This window comes from Microtus pennsylvanicus, chromosome 6 (assembly GCF_037038515.1).
Source record: "Microtus pennsylvanicus isolate mMicPen1 chromosome 6, mMicPen1.hap1, whole genome shotgun sequence".
NCBI lineage: Eukaryota > Metazoa > Chordata > Mammalia > Rodentia > Cricetidae > Microtus > Microtus pennsylvanicus.
In genome coordinates this window covers 107,047,119-107,065,299 of record NC_134584.1, presented here as the reverse complement: position 1 = coordinate 107,065,299, position 18,181 = coordinate 107,047,119, and the positions used below count along the sequence as shown (strand labels likewise).

General features: G+C 51.1%; 2 protein-coding genes across 2 annotated transcripts in view; one reads left to right on the top strand and one right to left on the bottom strand.

The window, feature by feature from the left end:
- Positions 1-2,053: 2,053 nt before the first annotated feature.
- On the top strand, positions 2,054-10,802 carry Plekhg4 (pleckstrin homology and RhoGEF domain containing G4). Its single transcript, XM_075977937.1, has 22 exons — positions 2,054-2,070; positions 2,328-3,005; positions 3,165-3,260; positions 3,334-3,457; positions 3,548-3,641; positions 3,719-3,793; positions 3,869-3,985; positions 4,156-4,254; positions 4,358-4,506; positions 4,623-4,761; positions 4,863-4,979; positions 6,209-6,391; positions 6,619-7,121; positions 7,190-7,436; positions 8,084-8,173; positions 8,250-8,471; positions 8,567-8,737; positions 8,815-8,992; positions 9,359-9,475; positions 9,600-9,836; positions 9,922-10,037; positions 10,214-10,802. Exons 2-22 carry the CDS (start codon positions 2,537-2,539, stop codon positions 10,217-10,219), a joined length of 3,549 nt encoding a protein of 1,182 aa, XP_075834052.1. The 5' UTR covers positions 2,054-2,070; positions 2,328-2,536; the 3' UTR covers positions 10,220-10,802.
- A 46-nt stretch (positions 10,803-10,848) lies between these two features.
- The window catches only part of Kctd19 (potassium channel tetramerization domain containing 19), a 34,898-nt gene continuing 27,565 nt past the window's right edge, over positions 10,849-18,181 (bottom strand). The window contains exons 8-16 of the mRNA XM_075978015.1: positions 17,029-17,132; positions 16,485-16,627; positions 16,222-16,305; positions 15,822-15,936; positions 14,810-15,443; positions 13,074-13,265; positions 12,750-12,904; positions 12,480-12,581; positions 10,849-11,059 (exon numbers count right to left, since the gene is read on the bottom strand). Of these exons, the coding sequence (XP_075834130.1) occupies positions 10,946-11,059; positions 12,480-12,581; positions 12,750-12,904; positions 13,074-13,265; positions 14,810-15,443; positions 15,822-15,936; positions 16,222-16,305; positions 16,485-16,627; positions 17,029-17,132 (1,643 nt within the window). The 3' untranslated portion in view covers positions 10,849-10,945. The remainder of the gene's footprint in view (positions 11,060-12,479; positions 12,582-12,749; positions 12,905-13,073; positions 13,266-14,809; positions 15,444-15,821; positions 15,937-16,221; positions 16,306-16,484; positions 16,628-17,028; positions 17,133-18,181) is intronic.

Here is an 18,181-nt window from a genome sequence, read left to right as displayed (position 1 = left end):
TTCTGTCTGGATCTGTTGCTATCGGAGGCTTTCTCTAGCTCTGGTTTCCATGTGACCCACAGACAGAGTGCTCAGAATGGTAGGGGTAGTGTGCCTAGTCTTAGATACCCCTAAATATATATTCTGTGCCATACTAGAAGCATAAAAGTGGACAACATGCGGTCTGCTTACAGGGCACATTCTGTGTGGAATAGGAAAGCCACAGCCTAGTCCTGCCTCTGTCTCACATGTGTGCCCTCCCCTGCCTGATTGCTGTGCTCAGTGGGCCCAGGTCAGCCAGGGCTTGTGGCCTGATACCTCTTATTTGCTCCTACCATCGGGAGGGGGTGTGTACCTGCCAGAAGGTTCATCTATGTCTTATTGCTCCTGGGGGCCTGGCTGGTGGGTGGAAGTGAGCCTCAGAGAGAGGGAGCTGGGGAGGGGAGGCAATGACTCAGTGAGGCTGGCCTGGAACAAGAACCAAGGACAGAAGCCAAGACTAGACTCAATGCTCCCTGAAGTTAGAGGAAGGAGGGACAAAAGACATGCCTGGGGGCTGGGGCTAGAGCTGGCCAACTCTAAGGCCAGCCCTGCTCCTTTGCTCTTCCTCAGAATCCACCTCAGAGTCTGAGATGCATAGGGGAACTGCAGTTGTTTCTACCATGGCTGCAGCTCATACCTAGATCCATGAAGGAAGCGCCTGCCTTAGAGCCAGGGAAGGCATTGTGTCCAGTGTCCCTTCCTCCCAGGGACCAAGGCCATGGTGCAAGGCTAAGAGCCTTTTTCTGGTCATATAGCCAAACTTCTTACAATCTTTCTGCGAATTCAAGTGTTAGGTCAGGCCCACTTACTCCAAAAGGACTTCAGACCTCAGAGCTGAGAACGAGAATGGATGCCCCAGCTACCTGGGTATCTTTCATCGGTTCAAGATCCCCTAGCTAAGGGTGAAACAGGAAAACTGGCATGAACACAGACATCTGACACATCAGGCCTTCCTTGGTCTATCTGACAATCCCAGGAGAAAAGAGCGGCTTTGTTTTACAGGAGAGGAAAATGAGGTGCAAAGGGAATGGAGGACCCCACAGCAGGTGAGTGATGGAACCAGGGCCCAGCTGGTAGCTCGCTCCAGGGCCCCAGCTTCTTTAGCCCCGCTTTTCTGTGAGTAGGGAGAGAATTCGGGGGACTCTAGGAGGTGGAGAAGTTAGGCCTCACAGATTTTGGCAGGCCTGGGTCAGTTCCCACCCAGTTACATCACTACCCCCTCCACATTCCGGTTCAACCAGCAGCATCGTCCAGTGCTGCTATTTCTTGAAACCCCGTTTCAAGAAATCTATTTCTTGAAACCCCGTTTGTTTTTATTCATTGAACCTGGGGGCTCATGCAAACCAGGCAAGGGCTCAGGCACAGTGTTACACCCCACAGGCCATCCCACATATTTAGTGGTGGGTGGGCCTGAGTACTATAAGGGAGGCGGCATGCTATAGTGGAGAGGTCCTTCCGACTCTCAAGAAGACATTACACAATCAGCTGCCTGGGCTTAGGGCGTCTCTCTAGGCGCCTCCCCTAAACCTGGCCCCATATGTCTTCTTTGAACCAGACTTGGGGGGCTGTGAGCGCTGAGTGGTCCTCATCTTGTAAAAGGGAGCTGGGCAAATATTCCCATGTCCCAGCAGGAGACCGGTCAGAAGCCTTGCCCTCCTTCCACAAGGTGGTCCTTCGCTATGAGCCTTCTTTCCGTCGAGCAGTGCTGCGGGCTCACTCATCCTTTCAGACAATTTCAGCTCTGGGTCGGTCAGGCAGTGGGCACAGTGGAGCTCACTGCAACATCGAGGGAGGGAGGGAGGGAGGGCGCACCAAGTCTCCGAGGCGCCGAGAGTAAGAGCCCACCCCACTTGCTTGGGGGTCGCGAGGCAGCGCCATCCTCTCCCACTGTCTGGGCGCCTCTTCCCGAGAACCTGCTGAGCTGTGACTCGGTCCTCCAGCCCCTAGAGGGCGCCGCGTCCCCAGCGGCCTTGCGGTCCCTTCCAGCCGCCAGAAGGTGGCGCCCTCGGACGCCGGGCAGCCTCGCGGTACAGGGTCGTCGAGGCTGTGGTGCGTTTGCTCTTCGTATGTTTGTTCGAGGGCGGCGTGGTCGTCCAGGCTTCACAGTTCCCCCGCAGCGTGTCCCAGGGGTATGAGCGTGCAGGTGACCCGCGAGGAGCCGGGAGCGCGGGTCCAGGCGGCTAGGCCAGAGCCTGGCTAAGCCGGGCGTGAGGGAGTGTTCAGAGCTGGGGCCACCCGATAGAGGCTCACGGGAGCACTACCCGGTCTTAGGCCCGAAAGAGACTCTCTGTGTCTTCCCTCACCAGGCTGGACTACTAGCGAGGCAACACAACGCTTCCTGGGACCTGGGACCCAACCTAGCACTTCCTACTGCCTAGTGTTCCCCGTTTGCCTGCCTTTGGAGTCTAGCCCCACCATTTTCAAACCAGTTCCTGGATGAGCCGAAGTCTCCTTTCACACCAAGGCCCAACCCCTTACCCTCTTGCCAAGAGCGGCCCACTCTTACCAGAGCGTGATGGAGGGGCCTCTTGAGGGTGGGGATGTACCCCCAGACTCCCAGGGCCTTGCTGCAGAGGGGAGGTTTGCTGTGTGCGGTTTTGGGAACACCCAGGAGGAGGAGGAACCTGCTCACCAGATGCAGTCTATGGACCCCAGACCTTCAACACCAGCAGGGGAAACCCGAGGCAGAGGGCTCCAGGGAGGCTCCTTGTCCGAGAAGCCTAAATCTCTTCCAGAGCAGAGGGCTGCAGATGGGTCAGGGGACTGCCAGAGGAGCGTGTTAGGAGGCCTCCCAGCCCAGTCAGAGGAGCCATCCTTCTCTGGAGTGGAAAACCTCTTGTATCCTGTGTCCTCTCACGTCAGCCTGACACAGGGTGAGAATGACAACCAAGGGGGAGGCTCGATAGGGGACCCAGGGCCAGGCAAAGAGCTGCTGGCTGTCGTTAGCCCTTTGTCAGAGATGCCATCAAAGCTACTGGAGGCAGGTAAGGGAGAATGGGAAATCTGGGAAGGGAACGGGGCCTCCTGGAGGTGGGCATCAAGATTTGGGAGGTCATTGACCCTACTCAGACCGAAGCCCTAGTCCGTGGAGGGTTCCTAGGGAGATTGGCCCGATTTAGACCCAAGTCATTCCTCTTCTCAAGACCCTCATGGATCCAGCTTCCCTCAGCCTGCTGACTGCCTCCTAGCTCAAGACCTCACCTGGGAGTTGCTGGCCAGCGGCATGGCTGCCCTTCCAGGTAGCTAGAAGACCTTAGATGAGGAGGAGAAGGGGTGGCCTGATTGCCAGGGCTCATTTCCTCCTCTCCACAGGGACACGTGATGTAGAAGGCCGTGCAGTGTTGCTTCTCTGTGCCCACAGTCCAGCTTGGCTTCACCCCAAGTGCAATAGCCGTGAGCTTCTGAGCCTTTTGTTCTACCTGCGAGGCATCCCCAGGTTTGAGGGAGAAAGTTGCGGGGCTTAAAGCCTGAACCGTGAGGTCCTATGGTCTGGGACTCAGGTATTGAAACAAAACTCACCACTTAGGTCCGAAGTCCAGGCCCTGGGACTGACCATACTAGTTGATGCCCGAATTTGTTCCCCGAGCCCTTCTCTTCTCTGGGGCCTCAGCCAGCTACAAGTGAGTAGAGGATTGGACTTCCTTCCATCCATTTTCTGTCTACGCCAGGGGTAGGGCTGAACTTTGGTTCCTTGCAGCAAGCAGCCCCAGGAGCTGTGCAGCAAGTGCTGCTGGTTGGAAAGATGCCAGAGGAAATGCCTCCAGCACTTCAGGTACCGAGCCAGGTTGGCTCCGGTGGGGTGGGGGTCTTTGTCCACACATTCCTGTATCATACCTCCCTTCTGCAGTTGAAGCAGCTGTCTTCTCATCAGAGCTTACTGGACCACGTTCCTAACATGGGGCTGCCTGCTTCACTGGGAGGATGCCTGCCTTACAGCCACCAAGCCTGGCTGAATTTCCGGATGGTCAGTGTACCAAGTGGGGTTGGAAGGTTGTGATTATACAGGTAACCTGGACCTGTGGGACAGTTTTCCTGGGTCAGCTTGACCAAGACAAAACTGGCTGCAGTGTTTCTGGAATCCCGGAGGCTGGGAGCATCCCTGCACCTTGGTCATGCTTTTTTGTCTGCTCACAGCGCCTGGAAACCCTACAGCAGAAATGCCAGGAGACTTGTGCCCTGCTCCAGGGGGTCATTGACAGTATGAAGGCTCTACGGCAACCAATGGCATCTGGAGTGGGTGTCACCCCCCTCTTCCCAATCTCCTTGAATGTCCTCTTGGTGTCCCTTTTCTCTCCCATGTCCATCAATGCCTGTTACCTGTTACTCCTGATTACAGGAAGTTGCCCAGCTGCTACAGCAGGCACGTTCCCTCATGCAGCGGGTGTTAGATTCACCACAGTTATCATGGCTGCAAAGCCAGGGAAGCCTGGAGCTGGCACAGCTGAAGCAAGGGATGCCGGAGGTGATCCTGAGCCCTGATTACAGGTAGATAGAAGCCCAGCTACCAGATCTTAGCCTAGCTCAGCTCCCTCCATTTGTGTCAGGTAGATTTGAGCCCCAGCGTAGGAGAGTGGAGAAAGGGGACGGTATGCTTTTCACAGGTCTTCAGTAGACAAGGCTGATGAGCTATACGGTGAAGTGGATGAACTCTTGCATCAGCTAACTCTGCAGAGCAACCAGCGAGTGCAGGCCCTAGAGCTCCTCCAAATGCTGGAAGCCCAGGACGGCGGGCTGCACCAGGTGGGAGCTGCTTATCCAGAGCGCATCCTGCCCTTTGTCTTAGCTGTACCCCCCACCCACCCATAGCAGCTGTCTTTGTTTTTCTATTTGTGTCCATTCAGATTGAGGTGTGGCTAGAAGAGGTGGGCTGGCCAGGACTGGAGGAACCAGGGGAGCCCTCGCTGGACATGTTGCTCCAGGCCCAAGGCCCTTTTCAAGAGCTTGACCAGATTGCCCAGGTCAGTTTGGTTACTGTTCATTCTGCAGGGACTGGGACACTTGCCAGCGGCTAGGATGGTGGCGTGAGTGAAGGCAAACAACCCTTTTGCTCTTGGAGGTTACCATTCAGCAGAGATCAGTTGTCATCAGAGGTTCATGGTTCATAGTCTGAAGAGAAGCAGCATGGGAGAATAATGTGGAATCACTTGGGGAAAAAAAAGAGTTAGGGATGGAGTGACAATCAAGGCTGGGTAATAGTATCTTCAAATGTCCTGTGTCAGCCAGGTGTGGTGACTGCATAGAGACACTATCTCAAAAAAAAGGTCTTGTGGCAGGAGAGTGGGATGAGGTGAAGCGAAGTGTGTCTGGAAGACAGAGACCAGTAAAAACCTTAAGAAGTTCTAAAATCAGATCCGTGTTCTAGGACGATGACCTTGGTTTCTGGGAACATGGATGTAGGAAATCCAGTTTAGAGTAACTGTAGTAGTCATGGTGGGACACACATTTGTCTCTGCTGTCTCCAGGGGATTGGTTCCAGGACATGCCTTGGATACCTAAATGTGTGGATGCTCATGTTGCAGTATTTGCACAGAGCCAATAGATATCCTTTCATACCTTTTAATAATCTCTTTATTAGCATAGCACAGTGTGGATGCTATGGAAACAGATTGTGTATTCGGAGAATAATGGTAAAGAGTCTTAATATGTTCACAGGTACAATTTTCTCTCAAACACTTTCAGTACAAAGCTACTTAAATCCTTGACTGTAGAACCCACACATATGGAATCTGAAAATGTGGAGGGCCAACTGTAACATTTTATCTGACTAGACTGGCGGTTACGTTGGATTTGGAAAGTCTGTAGGACTTGATAATACAGCTGTGTGAGAGGGCGAGAGGACCCAGGGGATGAGGGCATTTGGTAGAAGGCTTTCATGTGCCCAGTCAGCTGTGATTTTGAAATGGCTTTCAGGGAATGTGGAAGGACTCTGGGTTTTGGCCTGGAGCCTTACCAAGAGGGTCACCTGTTGGTTATGGTGTGAATGTTATTTGGGGTTTGGTCACATGAGATTGTTCAGAAGGAGCAGGTGAGGGGGAGCAGGAAGAACCATAGAGAGAGCATCCAGAAGAGAGAAGGCTAAGTCCTGCTGAGGTGCAGACTCAGAAGGCCTGAGGTGGGGGAGGATGGAATGGGCAGAGGGAGGATCTAAGTCTGGGCTGGATCCCCAGCTGAGCCCATCTGTCTCCAGGAACAGGTCAAGCAAGGGGAGAAGTTACTGCAGCCACTGGCTGACTGCGAAGCTGCTGAACTGGGACCTCTTGGAAAGCGCTTTCTGACCCTGAGATCCCAGCTGACAGAATTTTCTAGAGCTTTGACCCAGAGGCGCCAGCGATTGGCAGATGCCGAGAAGCTGTTTCAGTTCTTCAAGCAGGTGGCCTAGGGGGTCCTATCCCTGGCTTTGTGGAGGTTTCCCAAGCTCTGCCAGAGTCTGAGTGCATCCTATTTGGCTTTCAATCTTACCCCAAAATTCAGCTTCTGGATTGTAGCCTAGGATCAACCTTCCTGAGCCAGCCAGTGGGTGGGACAGGGAGCATGGCGGAAGTTACTGCAGATGTGCTGGGGTCTTGCTTTCATGTCTCTGTGACCTTGGTGTTGCAGGCCACAACATGGATTGAGGAGGGGCAGCGGGTACTGACAGAGCTGGAGCAGGAGCGCCCAGAGGTTGTGCTGCAGCGGCTGCAGCTGCACTGGACCAGACATCCTGACTTGCCTCCTGCTCACTTCCGGAAAATGTGGGCTCTTGCCACAGGCCTAGGCTCAGAAGGCATCCGCCAGGAGTGTCGCTGGGCCTGGGCACAGTGCCAGGACACCTGGCTGGCTCTGGATCAGAAACTTGAGGCAGCACTAAAGCCACCATCAGTAAACAGCACAGCTACCCTGCGTGCCAGGCGGGCCCCTGCTAGACCCACCATTCCTCCACTGAGGAAGGCGTACAGCTTTGATCGGAATCTGGGGCAGCATCTTGGTGACGCTGTCCATTATGGCCACTATGCAACAACGGTTTCTGACTCCCACAGACCTGAGGCTGGAGGTGGTGTCCGGCCCAGGTCATCCCCTCCTGTGCCTCTGTCAAGCAGTTCTGACTTCAGGAATCCCAACAGGTATAGGTGGAGGGCAGGGTAGGGAGGTCAGTGGAGAGTGTTGGGTCCTGACTCCACCTACCTCATAGGCTGCAGCTAGTATTGGCGGAGATGGTGGCCACAGAGCGTGAGTATGTCCGGGCCCTCGACTATACCATGCAGAACTACTTCCCTGAGCTAGATCGACCTGATGTACCCCAGGGCCTCCGTGGCCAGCGTGCACACCTCTTTGGCAACCTTGAGAAGCTTCGGGATTTCCACTATCATTTTTTCCTGCGTGAGCTGGAGGCTTGCACCCGGCACCCACCTCGAGTGGCTTATGCCTTCCTGCGTCATGTAAGTTCCATAGGCCATAGAAGCCCTAGAGTATTTCTGGACACATACTTAATGCCAGGTTCTGTGCAGAGAGTGCTGTGGTTCACTGGGTACCATGGGGGAAATTAAACTGCTACCAGGGTACGGCTCTGAGTGAGACCCACAAAAATCTTTGCCTCTTAGGGTATTTTTAGTTCATCAGGAAAGATGTACAAATAAAAATCATTCTGGATTACACTTAGGATGGGAATAAGCAGGAAAATAGCCTATGAATTACATTTGGGCAGTGTTTCCAGTTTAAAAGAGGGGATGTTTGAGTAGAGGCCAGAGGAGGAGCAGAGTGTGAGTTCTACCCCCAGAAAAAAGGTCTAGTGGACATCATGAGCCTGACTGAGTTTAGTGAACACCAAAGTGATGGTCTCGGAACCTTGGGCAGGGCAGAGCTGAATGTGGGGACTTTCTGTGGAGGCTGGACAGTCTGCATAGCAGGTTCTTGCTAGACTAAACTCATTCACGGTGGGATCTGCATAGGGAGGAGCGCCTTGCTCTGGAGCCACTTAGTGGCACATCTTTGCCCTTTTGAGCTAAGAGAGTAGTGTGACTGAGGTGGGGGATTTCTTTTGGGAACCAGTCCTCTGGTGCCTGGGCTGAGCCATGTGTCCTTGTAGAGGGTGCAGTTTGGGATGTATGCACTCTACAGCAAGAATAAACCTCGTTCTGATGCCCTGATGAGCAGCTATGGTCACACCTTCTTCAAGGTAGGAGCCTAAGGCAAGGAAGAACGGGATGGTGGCATGCTCCAAAACCCTTTGTGATATCCCACTTATGTGGCAGGAAAAGCAGCAAGCACTGGGAGACCACCTGGATTTGGCTTCCTACCTATTAAAGCCCATCCAGCGCATGAGCAAATATGCGTTACTACTGCAGGAGCTAGCAAGGGCCTGTGGGGGCCCCGCACAAGAGCTGGGTGCCCTTCAGGCAGCCCAGAGCCTTGTGCACTTCCAACTGAGACATGGCAATGACCTGCTAGCCATGGATGCCATTCAAGGCTGTGACGTGAGTCATCCCAGGCCATCTGGGGAAGCACCCTGGGTGTAGAAGAGGGGGGTTGGAACGATTGGACATCTACTGGATCTACTTCAACTTTGCAGGTTAACCTCAAGGAACAGGGGCAGTTGGTGCGACAGGATGAGTTCACAGTGCGGGCTGGGCGCCATAAGGCCTGTCGTCGTGTTTTTCTCTTTGAGGAGCTGCTGCTCTTCAGCAAGCCTCGTCGTGGGCCTGCAGGTGTTGACATATTTACCTACAAGCGTTCCTTCAAAGTGAGTCTGCATGACTTGAGCTCTGCCTCCAGCCCCCCATCTATTCCTCACTAAGCCCCTTTCCCCTGGCCATGTAGATGGCCGACCTTGGCCTCACTGAATGCTGTGGGGAAAGCAAGCTGCGCTTTGAGATATGGTTCCGTCGTTGCAAGGCCAGGGACCTGTTTGTGCTGCAGGCCTCTGACGTGGCCACCAAACAAGCCTGGACGGCTGATATTTCCCGCCTGCTCTGGAGGCAGGCTGTCCGCAACAAGGGTGAGTCCTTGTACAAGCCCAAAGAGTATATGTCCTTCCAGGAGCCTGAGAAAGGTTTAGGGTCCTTACACACTCTCTGGGAAGAGGGTGAGGCCCTTAAGGAGTGCATCCTGCCAGAGACGGGATGTCTAGGGACTTGGAAAAGCTTGGGAGGAGGGTGAGGTGCAGCAGCAGACAGTACAAGGGAAACAACATGAAGTTTTTTCTGCGTATCAGAGGTCTTATGCCCTGAAAGAAACATTATTATAACTTTCCCAGGGGTGCTTGGGAGCAGAAAGTCTGGGATGTGATGGCTAATTTCTGGGCTATGGGTCTGTATTAGATACGGCTTAGGGGGGCTCACTTAGGTCTTTATTCTCTACTCAGAGGTGCGCATGGCTGAGATGGCATCCATGGGTGTGGGGAACAAGGCCTTCTGGGACATTGCCCCCAGTGAGGAAGCTATCAGTGACCGCAACATCGACTATGTCCTAAAGAGACAAGGTAGTGGGTATCTTACAGGGGGTGGGAGTGAGGAGGCAATATGGCCTCTTCCCACTCCTGGACTGTGCTTCCCTGGCGACCTCAGGCCAGACTGGACTCTAATCTGCCCCTCTTTCCTACACAGGTGTTCGCTCTAGGGCCTCCATTGCTGTGGCTCCATTTGAGTATGACAACCCCTATATGGGTGCCTTGATCTCCCTTCCTGGAGACCGTGCCTCTTGTTCTGTTGTGGGGTCTCTCAATCTGCACCTGTACAGAGATCCCGCTCTTCTGGGTGTTCCCTGGTGCCTGTATCCACCCAACTTCCCAGAGGAAGCAGTGCTGGAAGCTGAGGCAGAGTTGGGCAGCTACCCCTCTCTAAGTATGTGTGGGTTCTGACAGTCAGAGGTAAGAGGCGTGGCTTGGGTCTAGGCCTCCTCTGCTGACAGCCCGATCCTCTTCCCTAGCTCCTGAGGACTCAGAGGTCTCATCCCAGTGCCCGTCAGCCAGTGGCTCTAGTGGTTCTGACAGCAGCTGTGTGTCAGGACAGACCCTGACCAGAGGCCTTGAGGACTTGTCCTGTGTGAGTGCCATCTCTTGCCTTATGCTCACCCACCCCTCCCTAACTTACCCTGGGCAATAGCTGCCTTTTCTTTAGGGGAGCTGGAAATGGGTGGGTCAGAGCCATTCCCCAGATGACCCAATCTCCACTCCTAGAACCAGAGAAACAAAGCATTCATGCTTGACTTGGCACCATAGGTTTGAGTCCGGCTTGAAGATGAACAGTATATACAACAGCCATCCAGTAACTCCAAGGAATAGCACACCTCTGAATCTACTATAACCAGTGCATGGCTGGCTTCTGGGCCGTCCCCACTGCAACCCCTCATACCTAATAGGAATAGCCTTCTTGTTATCCTTTCTGATGTCTGTAGCCACCAACTGACTGGCCTAAGGCCTGTCCAAAGGCATCTGGCTACAAAGCCAGACGAGCACCTTGATCCCAAGCTCCTGGGATCCTTCTATTCCCTCCAGCTACCACCCCAGTTGTAAGTTAAGGATAGGACGGGACAGAAGCTGAATATTTCCAGACTCTAGGCTGGCAGAGTACTATGGAGCTCTCAGTTATGAGGACCCAAGTGACTTCCCAGCAGCTGCTCCTTAACCTTTGAACTCAGTGCTGGTCTCTCCAAACACAGGGACCAGCCTACTCCATAGGCCCCCTTATTCTTGAATTCGTTGGCTCTCTATCTCCAGCCTCTTGTTTTTTGGTCATCTGGACTTGATGCTCTCTGAACAGCTTTCAGTTAGACTTATCTAACTGATTCCACTGGTCACTGACTCTCAGTCTTCTCAGAGAAGGAGTCTAGGCATTTGTCTTGTAATTTACTCTTTTATTTGTTAATAATAAAAATAGAGTGATTTGTGTCATTGGTTGGGCATGTGCATTCTGGGCATTCCACAGTTACAATGACCAACATCTCTGGTACTCTAGCCCTCTTGTAAATACTTGCCCAGGACTGAGTACGAGACAGACCTAGACAGTCCCCTCTGGATGAGCAGGTCCACGCAGCGGCCATACTTTCTGGCGAAAGGCAGTGTGAGCTGCAAGGAAAGGCCTATCTTATCCCTGGTTTCTAGGCAGTCAGCTAGTCTAGCTCTGGGTAGGGGAAACAAAGAGAAAACCTCATTACAGGGTTCCTTTGTTACTCTGGGGCTCAGTTCTGCCCTAACGCTCTCACAGGGCTCTGGCTCTCAGAGAGCTGACCACAATGACAGTAAAAACTGTGCTTTCTGGCGCTTGTGTCCACTTTTTAGCCATAGCCGCTGACTTTACCTTTATAAAGAAAACACAAGCTGGAGAAGTGCCAGTAATTGGGCAGTTGTGTGTTTGAGGTGAACATCATTATCGTTATGTACTTGATTATAAAAAGCCAGGTTACTGAGAAATTTGCTAAATCTTTGACACATGTAATGCTGAAATTCTACAGAATCAGAAAAGAAACAAATTAAAATCTTGTTTGGTCTACAAAATGAGTTCAAGGTCCAAATAGGCAACATAGCTAAACTGCGTCTCAGACTTTAAAAAGGAGGCTGCTGGCATGTGTATTTGCCTGGGTTACAATGTACTTGCCTGGGTTGCATGATGCCAAGGGTTCAATGCCCTGTGCAGCAGCAAAAACAAAATAAATAGGGGGAAGGATTCTACAACCTTGACCATTCTTTTGCCCTTTCTTTTCTTTTCTTTTCTTTTTTAAATGTTTTTCAGTCAAGCATAGTAGTGTAGGCCTTTAATCCCAGCACTGGAAGGAAGAGGCAGGCTGATCTCTGTGAGTTTGAGGTCAGTGTAACCTAGGTAGTGAGTTTTAGGACAGCCAGGGATAGATAGGGAGACCCTATCCCAGCCCCTCAAAACCCCCAAAATGTTTTTAGAAAGTGCTCTAGGGGCTGGGAAGATTGTTCTGTGGTTAAGAACAGTTGTTGCTCTAGCAGAGAACTGGGGTTTGGTTCCCAGCATTCACATGGTGGCTAACAATTGTAACTCCAGTTTCCAAGGGTCTGACACCTTCTGGCCTCTGAGGGTACTGCATGCACACAATACACATTCAAGCAAGCAAAATACCCATACACATAAAATAAAAATTCTTAAAAAATAAAACACTGTAGAAGCGCTTAAGTATATAAAAATATGGTGGTATCATAGCTAAGTAGGGACTAGCTATTACTGGTCCTGAAGGCCTACCTCCGTGTCCACGTGCTTGAGTTAATATGTGCTTCCCAAGTATGGCCAGGGTTGTTAGTGGTGAAGGCATAGTTGGTGTCATTAAAGGAAAACTATAAAAACAGGTTTTTTACTTTTTGACTAGCCTCGATTGGTTAATTTTAGCCATCTACCTCTATGGGACCAGAGACCACTGACTTAGCTGGCCAGCTCTCTAGATGACAGTACTAGCCTGGCAACAACAGTATCCATATAAGGCATTTACAGAGTTGCCATTCCCTATACAGGACAGATAGGCCTTACCTCTACCCAGCTGTACAGACGCTCCTGAGTATGCCGGTCATCCTTGAAGCCAGTGATGGCCAGCAAATCCACCACAAACTGCTTGGGGCTGATGTTCAGCGTCTACCAAGAGAGCCTACAGTCAGGCAGGGCCATGGACAGCACCCTTCTTCTGTTTTTCTATGCCTGCCTCTCCAGCTATTCTTCTGTCCCTGCCGTCTCCCCTCCTCTTGTTTATATTACTTTTTACATGGGGAAGAAACAGGGTACCCCAAGGCCTGTCATACATACCCATAGCCTGTAGGCCAGGGACACCACCTTGGCTGTGATAGCTTTGGGGTCCTTTTGCCTGATGGAATCCAGGATGATGTCAGTCAGGAAGCAGTGACATTTCTGTGCATAAAACATCTCTTCCCAGGTCAAAGAGAAACTCAAGAAAGTCACTTCTGTGAAGGAGAAAGAGTAGATATAGGTAAAGCTGCTCATAGTCGAGGCCTTAGAGACAGCCACAGGGCAGGGAAAAGGGCGGAGCTCTCAAGGGACATTTGCTCTTGGGTGTGGGCTCTACATCTTCACAAGCAAAGTACAGGGCCAGGCATAGCTCCAAAGCCTCACCTCGAGGTTGGGGGCTGGCTGTGAGTGATGTATGCTTGATGTTGTCCATCTGGGTGGTATAGATGATGCTGTCTTCAAAGAACATGCAGTAGCCATCACTACCCACCACAGGGGGGTGAGTGACTTTGAGGATGGCTCCCAGGTTATCTGTCCCATTAACAGTAGACAGAGGCTGCTCAGGGGCAGGGGTTTCTGTGAAAACAATAGAGGGGTTCTTCTTAGGCTTAGGAGCCTAGGCTTGAAATGCAGGCAGAGAGGAGCCTTCTGCTGGGGACAGATTGGAACACTCATTCACTCAAAACTTCAGAAGTCTCTGCTTTTTGGAAGTGGTACCCTGGCCTCACCACTTCATTATCCTGGCATTGTTGCAAACCCAATCCTAAGTTTCAGAACTCTAAGAAACTAGTATCCTCATGGGAGACCTGCTTTTTCCTAAACAGAAACCGAGTAGCAGTGGATTGGGGGTTAGAGAGGGTGGAACTGGAAGGAGAGGAGGGAGGGGAAACTGCAGCCAGAATGTAAAATAAATATTTTTTTTTAAAGAGACTAGTATCACCAGGTGGTGGTGGTGCACGCCTTTAATCCCAGCATTTGGGAGGCAGAGACAGGTGGATCTCTGTGAGTTCTAGGCTAGCCTGGTCTACAGAGGGAGTTCCAGGATAGGCTCCAAAGCTACAGAGAAACCCTGTCTTGGGCTGGAGAGATGGCTCAGAAGTTAAGAGCATTCCCTGCTCTTCCAAAGGTCCTGCGTTCAATTCCCAGCAAACACATGGTGGCTCACAACCATCTGTAATGGGGTCTGGTGCCCTCTTCTGGCCTGCAGGTATGCACACAGACAGAATATTGTATACATAATAAATAAATAAATTTATTTTTTTTAAAAAAGAAACCCTGTCTTGAAAAACCAAAGGGTAGGTGATAAGAGTACCAGAGTACTATAGGAGGGAGTTCTGTAGCTAGAGGGAATAATCTAACATGGCCCTTCTTAGCAAACTTTCCTGGATTTTCTCTCCACCGCTGGCCACAAACTCTCTTAAACTCAGTCCCCATTAGGCCCTCCTGGATGGGCCTTAGCATCTCACATGCCATGTGTGCTTTTCCCTGAAGTCTAGTTTCTTTTGTTCACACACTCCAATAAGGACCCTTCCACTTGCCACAGCCAACCTAGATACCAGGCTCTTGACACCTCTGTCTCCCTGCCTTGCTCCACTGCTCGGCCTCCTTTGCCTGGTCTGGAATGCATCCATGCTGCTGATACTGTCTTATAATCACACTTCCTCTGTCCCTGAGCAAGCTCCAGAAACATATACCTGATCATGTGCTCCCTTTAAAAACACCCTTCAGGGGCTGTCCATCCCTCTTGAAGTCAGAACAGAGCCCCACATTCTGAACTTGGCCCATAAGACCTAGCCTGATATGACTCCTGTCGTTTCTATGGCCTGTGCACCGGAAACCAGGCTTCCAGCCAGAGAAGTGCTCTGTGCTTCCACAGACACCCTAAATGTTCTCCCCCTGCTGACTCCCCAGTGCTCCCATCCCCTGGGTTCGCCTTCCACAAAATACTCATCACTTCACCTATGTGGCCACTCATTTCTGTATGTGCTGCCTGGCACAGAGCTGGCATCAGCGACTAGGAGGTTCTGGTCCCTGCTTTGTCACTAACTCTCTGTAGTCTTAGCCAGGAATCTAGTATTGGTTGCAAATGAGACTTGGGTCAAGGATGGGGCAAGACTAACCTCTCTCCTTGGGCCTTTGTTTGCCCCAGTCCTTTAGGGCGACAGCTCTCTTTGTGGGGAAGTATGGCTTAAAAGTTGGCTCTGGACCCTTGTCTTTCACTCCAGCTCCAGCTCCAGGCCCAGTCTGGGGACCAGTGTCCTTCTCTGAGTTTATGGAATGAGCCTTCCAGGCAGCTGAGGTACCAGGTTGGGAAGCAGCCTCACTTCCCGAGGGGACATGCAGGGTAGCCTCCTCCAAAGTGCTGCTCCGGGAGGCTGCCACTGGCTGGAATTCCCACTGTTTACAGTTGACCATGTCCCATTCCCTTACCAAAGAGATGAGCTTTTGCATGGGGGTGACAGGAGGGTCTTTGGCATCAGATTTCTGTGTGAGGTTTATAGTGGTACACTTCTTCTTGGGAGGGCTCTCAGAGTGACCTCCCCAGTGTCTGGGGTTTGCACATAAGCCAGAACAGTGTGAGTATGTGCTGGGATTGCCCCCCCTCTTAGCATTTCTGCATAGGGAGACCTGGATAGTATGGGTATACTGTTCAGCCTCTTCCACCTGGCTGGACCTGGTCAGGTTCCCTTTGGCCTTGTTCCATGGAGTCCTGTCACCGCAATCTTGGAAGTCCACAGGCATGCAGGTTGTGGTCTGGGGAGGGAGAGGCACAGTAGCTGTGGGCCTGTTGTACATTATCAAAGTCTCCCCAAGACCTAATAAGCTGGGCTTTAAGACAACTTTTTTATCCAGAACAGTCTTATCCCCTGAGATGGATTGCCATTCACATTTACTCAGTCTGAGAGGGCGTGGTACCAGCCCAGGCAACTTTTATGTTCCAAAAGGAAAGATTATCATCCCAGGGCACAAGTGGCTAGCATACCTCTGTGCCTCCTCAAGGCTCAGAAATCAGTTTTGTACCAGTAACTCATGTGGGACCGCTTTTACTATACCAGCCACTCAGTAGCTAGGCCTGTCCCGTGAGCCCTTTGGTGGTGATGTTTGAGAACATCAAAGAAAGCTGGGACTTACTTCCTTGGCATCTCTACTGAACTCTGCCATCGACCCTGTTCCTTCTGTCACTACATGCAGCTTCCTAATAGGAAAAGCTTCTTCATTTTCAGATTCTTTTTCCTGAGTCCATGACCTACAGAGACCAAGAGGTATTGGTTAGTGAGGGGAAGCTTCCATCAGCCCAATAGCTAATTGGTCAGGCCTGACCGTTGAGCGGGAATTAGTAATTATAGTCAGCGGCACAAAGGGGACCTTTAAAGAGTTTTGCATAGGACACTGGCTACTTCTGAGCCCATTTCACCAACCTCCTCCCCTAGCTATGAGGAGAGGAAGTCTCATTGGCAGGTGAGGACAATTCTAAGAGGAGTTTGTCGAGGTCCAGGTTCTAAATGTGGGATCTAGAGAGCACTTTGCTTACTTGTATGCCTCACACTGTGCAAGGGCTTCTGAGAGGGCTGGAATATGATATTCCTCCACCTCCTGGCAGAAGAGAGGCCATTCCCTGCAAATGACAAGGAGATAGTAGACTGGGGGCGAGAGGAGACATGAACCCTAAAGAAGATGCCTTAAACAGTAATGCCCATGTTGAAAATAATGGAACCTCTTCCCGAAAGGCTACAGCTGAGGGCTGTTCTAGCTGCAGAGTCAACCTTCATAATCTGATTTCCTGGGTTTACTTACTTAAATTCTGATGGTAAAAACAGTTTTCCGAGTCTCAGGAAGTTGAGAATGTGTCGGAACATTTGGCCATCACCATGGATGAGCAGGGTCTGTCCGTAGGTGATCCAGTACACTCTCTGAGTGTTGGATAGCAGTTCTGGATACTAGAAGAGGGTTAGACATCAGAACCAGTCCCAAGGTCTCGCATTTTAGTAAGGAGTAGGTTTTTGGATTTCCATCTCTCTGTATATTGGCCATAGAGATAAAAAGTGGAGAGAATCTAGGAAAATTGCCTCCTCTTCAACTGGGAGATCCCCTACCTACTCTTGGGCTTTGGAACTCAACCCTACCTCCTTCTTGGTACAGGCCCCCGAGAACCAGCCTCTTCTCTACCCACATCCTGAAGCCTTCCAAACATGGTGCTCATCACACCCACAGAATCAGGGCATTCTTGGCAAGGGAGCTGGGAAAGGTTCTTTGGCTAAGCGGTGCCGGAAGCTGTGTGAAGATCATGTTACAAGTCCCAAAGATGTTCAAGTGGGAGAACAGCTGGGTCCAGCAGTACCTTTATCAGGGTCTGCAGGGTGGTTGCATACCAATGGCTTCCAACATAAAGCTTGATGATCTGTTGGGGTGAATATATAGTGATCTCTGCTGTCCACTCCTCATCTGTGGAAGTCAGTGAGAGGGAACATATCATATGACAAGAAGGAGAAACAGTAGGACACTTTGGTCAGTAGTGTTTGCCTGGAAAGACTCCACACTCTCAAGCCTCATATTGTCCTGCCTATCTGAGAAACAAACCTCTGCTGCTCACACACTTCCAGGAGAGTGAGAATGACTCGGAATGACAGCTCTGGGAGTTGGCTGCTATCTTGGGTGCATTCTAATTCCAAAGGCCCTGTTCCTTCTTCCTTTGCAAGCTAGGATGCTGCTCCTGTCCACGTGCACTGCCAGCTCCCCCTGTTCTGTGGCTGGTCATGTCCTAGGTGTGCAACTTTCACGCGTCCACTCAGGATGGACTAGGAGTTTCTGTTTTCATACAGAATTAGACTGTAAACTCCATAATAGAAGAACTGAGCCCAAGTTATATGGTGGTGCTCAGTAAATGCTGAGTGTTGCTGAGTGATAGAAATACAGCTTGAACTTTACAGAAAAACATGTTAATAAGAGTTTATTAACCAGCTGGGCATAGTGGCACACACTAATTACAGCACTTGGGAGATAGAGGCAGGTGGGTCTTTGTGAGTTTGAAGCTAAGCCTGGTCTACACAATAGGTGTCAGGACAGCCAGGGGTACATAGAGAAACCCTGTCTCAAAAAAAAAAGTTTGTTAACTAAAACAACATTGCATTTGGACAACTTAGACCCATGTGTGATCACTGTGCAATTTTAATTTGACAAATCCGTCCTTGTGTCTCTGCTCCATTCTAAATGGATTCATGGGCCATTTCTTTCTGCCTGGCTGTAAGAAACAAATGGCAGCTTGTGTTAGCTCCAGTGACTAGGAGAGCCGTGCATTTGGGGATCTGTGAAGCCCCAGACGAGGCATCCTGTCTAATTTTGAGATATGGTGTGGAACTGGTGAGGAGAGGGCACACAGCATCATAACATGAAAGTTCGGCCTACCTTTCCTTTCCCATTTACACTTCTTGGATCTGCCTCTCCTCTCCCTTCCTCTCTAGCCTCTAGACCCTCCCTTGATGCAATTTCAAACC

Coding starts and splice junctions, on each gene's coding strand:
- Plekhg4 (XM_075977937.1), top strand. CDS start 2,537: ATGGAGGGGCCTCTTGAGGGTGGGGATGTACCCCCAGACTCCCAGGGC. Junction 4,762..4,862: donor AGGACGGCGGGCTGCACCAG/GTGGGAGCTGCT, acceptor GTGTCCATTCAG/ATTGAGGTGTGGCTAGAAGA. Junction 8,738..8,814: donor CCTACAAGCGTTCCTTCAAA/GTGAGTCTGCAT, acceptor CTGGCCATGTAG/ATGGCCGACCTTGGCCTCAC.